Genomic DNA, 3,745 nt, shown 5'->3' with positions numbered 1-3,745 from the left:
AATTGGAAAATTCGACAATCTGACAGCTATAATAGTGGTACGAGGTTGAGTCATGAATTGTGGAGATCATATGGTAGTAAAGTTCTTTAAAAGTTCCAACATATTTGTCCTTTTTAAGGAATATTTGATTTTCCGCTTAAATGTACTATCTTCAAGAATATTCTTTCAATAATTATTCTTCAAATCATTGGCTTCGTAATTGAGATGATTTGAAGCTTGATAAAAGCTTGATAAAAGTTCAGAGCCTTGAAGATTAAACTTCAGAGTCTAGTGAAAATGAGGTTTAAGTTATGAGAGTAAATTTGAGATGTTTGATGCAAAGTGGTTGTCTTGATTATCCAGATGATTAACTATCACAGAAAAAAATTTGTCCAGAGACTGCTTTGTTGAGAGTCTAGAGGGCCCAAAGTCACCCAATAGAAAATTTTTCAATTTGTCTTACTTTGTTGCTGTGAAGATCATTATTAATGTTTCCAATTTCATGCTGATAAAACAAGCAAGGCTTGTTAGGCAGTCTCTTACCAGCAAGGTGAGGAGACGAATCATCTCAGGATAACAAGTATCCTTTCCTTAGAGAACCATTAACATTCTCTGGTTAGAAAGATTACTTTCTTGTGTTTATGGAGAAGCAAAATAGTAAGGCACTGTTCTCTTTGTGGGTGAACTTGTATGGTTTAAGACTTTAAGTAACTGCATCAAGAATGGATATTTTCCAAAGTCTTCAAGAAAACTTATTTATGGCAAACAAGCAACCTTGCATATTTACTCCAAACTATCCTAGCCTTTCAAGAGCAAACCAAGCATATAAGAGACTGACTAACAATCAATTGAAATGAAAGACAAATTCTCTTTCGTTCTCCTCCGGCTGAGAACAAATCGTATCTTTTAAAACTTGATATGAATGAAAATAATTCTCTTTTCCTGTTTTAATAATTTCATTTATTTAATGCACATGTGACATGTGCATCTTTGCTTTCGTTGCCGTTGGTTTAAAAATATTACTTATAGTCATAGACACAGCAAAGATGGATTGCAACTCCTTTAACAATATCATCACAACCTCCAACAATCAAGCTTGGGAGAGCAACAAGGCCTTAGAGAACCCATTCCCTTCCCGGGGAATTGTTCTTAGGAACTGAATATCAATTGATTGTAAATGATTTGAATTTGAATAAATTCTCAGCTTAAAATCTTTATAGAATCAACTCTCAACTTGTGTAGTCTCACTATGCTTACAGGAAAACAAAGTTTGCAAAACTGATGCAGTCTTTTAAGCTAGAACTAGAATGTCATGTTACCAAATTTTCTATCTTTGTGATCACTAACTAACTAACAGCTGCAACTTCCTTCATATTCGTCACGCGATACTCCTAACCCGAAGAATGTCATCATCTGTTATAAACATTGTAAACATAAACAAATTACAATCAGTATATAAACATCAAAATGTAGAAATCCCATCATTACAAGTCCAAAATAGAATCCATAAAAATAAAAAACCAAAACAGAACTATTGTGATACAGAAGTGGAAATGTGCCTAAAAACGCATAACCAATCAATAGCCAGTTGAAAACTTGAAATTTCTTGCTTCATCAACATCATACACTACACACATAAAACAAATGCATACCTAACACCGATCTTAGCAATAATATGTTCAAAGAATTGACATATCTATTCTGAAAAACCTACTAATGGAAACATAATATCTCAGAATTTATCATTCTACATTTAGAAATCATATTTAATCCCATGTGCAAAGAGTTTGTTAATTACCTCGAATGTTTGCATATATGTCCATGAATCCAATCCTTACCACACTTGTAGCAGAAGTTACATCCACACCTGAAAACAATGCAATCGTTATAATTCATTTTTCATCAATATAATGTCATTATAATTAAGGATGAACAATAGAAGGTAATAAGATATACAACCTGCACGAAATGTGTTCACATCCACCATTTCTCTGAACATGCATAGAACATTTGGGACATTTCTGCCACTTTTTTCTTTTAGCCAATTCCATAAATTTCTCATCCAATTCTTTTTCGTGTTGACCCTTTGTCGACTTCTGAAATCTCCGGCAACTCATATCAACGTGCCATGGAACCTTACATTGTGCACAGAATAGTCTATGACAAGAAGGACATTCACAACTTGTAACAACTTCTTCACCGTCATTCACCATCATAACAGAACAATTCTTATAAGGACAGTAAATCTTTTTCTTCAAAGAAATCGAAGACTCGTAAATTGCAGATTCCCATTCAACAATAAGTTCTTTAGGTAAAATGGATTCCAAATGTTGTGGTTTGAGTTTTAAAGAACATTGTGGATCTGGACAGTTGAGTTTCACCACTTTGTCTTTTCTTTGAAGTTTGACATACTTGGATATGCATCTAGTACAAAAGGGATGGTTGCATGAAGTGTTTGTGAATATTTCAGAGTCAGTTACGGAATCAAAACATATACCGCATCTTCTTTTTGAGGGTTGACGACTGGTAGTTGCTTTGTTCGTCTTCTTGTTCTTTTCATAACGGTCTTCTGAAAGAGGTTTTCTTTTGGTTATGATTTGCAATTCTTTTGCTGAAAGAGATTGAAGGTGACGACTAGTGGTTGCTTTCTTTCTGTTTTCATCATCGTTGTCTTCTGAAAGAGATTTTCTCTTCTTTGAATTTTGCATTCCGTTTTCTGAACGAGAAGGAGTGCGTTCGTTTTTGTTCAATCAATGGAAAGGTGTGCGCTAGGTATTTAAATATTATATAATTATATAATGTGTATATTTAGTACTCCCTCCTCTCATAACAGTGTCTTATTTGAGTTATATGGATTCTTAAGAAAATGATCAGCTGTGTTGGTTTTAATGATAAAATTAATATTAGTTACTAAACTATCCTTATTTATTATAGGTAGTGGAGTAGTTGAAAAACGTGAAAGTTAATAGATAGCGGTATAGTAGTGAAAAAAATAATAAATGTTGTATTGGTATTTTACAAAGACATTTATTTTGAGACATGGAAAAAGTGAAAATGAGACATTTATTATGAGACGGAGTGAGTAGTAATTTTTAATATAATGATTGAAAATGGTGAGTGTTGAGTTTAAGCTAAGCCGAATTGAAATAAATTGGTGACTTAAATGAAGGTGATTTTTGATGCACAATATGTTTGGCGGTGGAAACATGTTTTTAAGTTTTATCTGGAAACATGTGTTGAAGTTTTACCCAGATATACAACAGCAGCATAAAGGAAATCTTACAAGGGAGACAAGAAAAGAGATTACAATGATCTATTACTCATTCATCAAAATGTTGATTTGAATGTATTTGAAAATATTTATGGTGAGACTAGTTCCAAAACAGCATTAGACAAGCTTGAAAGATAGTTTGCTTGTGATGTCAAAGTTAAGAAAGTCAAGTTACAACAATTAAGAAGGCAACTTGAATTGTTGCATATGAAAAATGATGAAAAGATAACTGACTATATCTCAATATTGTTGACCTTAATAAATCATATGAAGCAATGTGGTTGAGGTGAAGACATTAAGAAAGTATTGAGAACATTATCTCACATAGTGGTAACCATCGAAGAAACAAAGGACCTGGATAACATTAATATTTAAGATTTAAAAAGCAGTCTTGAAGCTCGTGATATGAAGGTAGCTGAAAGAGAAACTCAAAATAAAAGGATAAACAAGAACTCCTAGCAAAATTCAAGAAGTTAGAAGCAAGCAACGAAAGGT

At 32.9% G+C, this 3,745-nt stretch overlaps 1 protein-coding gene across 1 annotated transcript; it reads right to left on the bottom strand.

The window, feature by feature from the left end:
- Positions 1-1,773: 1,773 nt before the first annotated feature.
- Positions 1,774-2,687, bottom strand: LOC131630287 (E3 ubiquitin-protein ligase RSL1-like). The gene is made up of 2 exons (XM_058901081.1): positions 1,939-2,687; positions 1,774-1,846 (listed from the first exon to the last, which is right to left on the bottom strand). Exons 1-2 carry the CDS (start codon positions 2,685-2,687, stop codon positions 1,774-1,776), a joined length of 822 nt encoding a protein of 273 aa, XP_058757064.1.
- Between the last annotated feature and the right edge of the window lie 1,058 nt (positions 2,688-3,745).

The sequence above is a fragment of the Vicia villosa genome, unplaced genomic scaffold (assembly GCF_029867415.1).
Source record: "Vicia villosa cultivar HV-30 ecotype Madison, WI unplaced genomic scaffold, Vvil1.0 ctg.000666F_1_1, whole genome shotgun sequence".
Lineage (NCBI taxonomy): Eukaryota > Viridiplantae > Streptophyta > Magnoliopsida > Fabales > Fabaceae > Vicia > Vicia villosa.
The sequence above is the reverse complement of the archived record's forward strand: the minus strand, read 5'-3'. Positions and strand labels throughout refer to the sequence as shown.

Bases quoted from the DNA above. Each gene is read 5' to 3' on its own strand.
- LOC131630287 (XM_058901081.1), bottom strand. From the start codon at position 2,687: ATGCAAAATTCAAAGAAGAGAAAATCTCTTTCAGAAGACAACGATGAT. The intron at 1,847-1,938 runs GTTGTATATCTT...CATTGTTTTCAG, and splicing joins TGTGAACACATTTCGTGCAG to GTGTGGATGTAACTTCTGCT.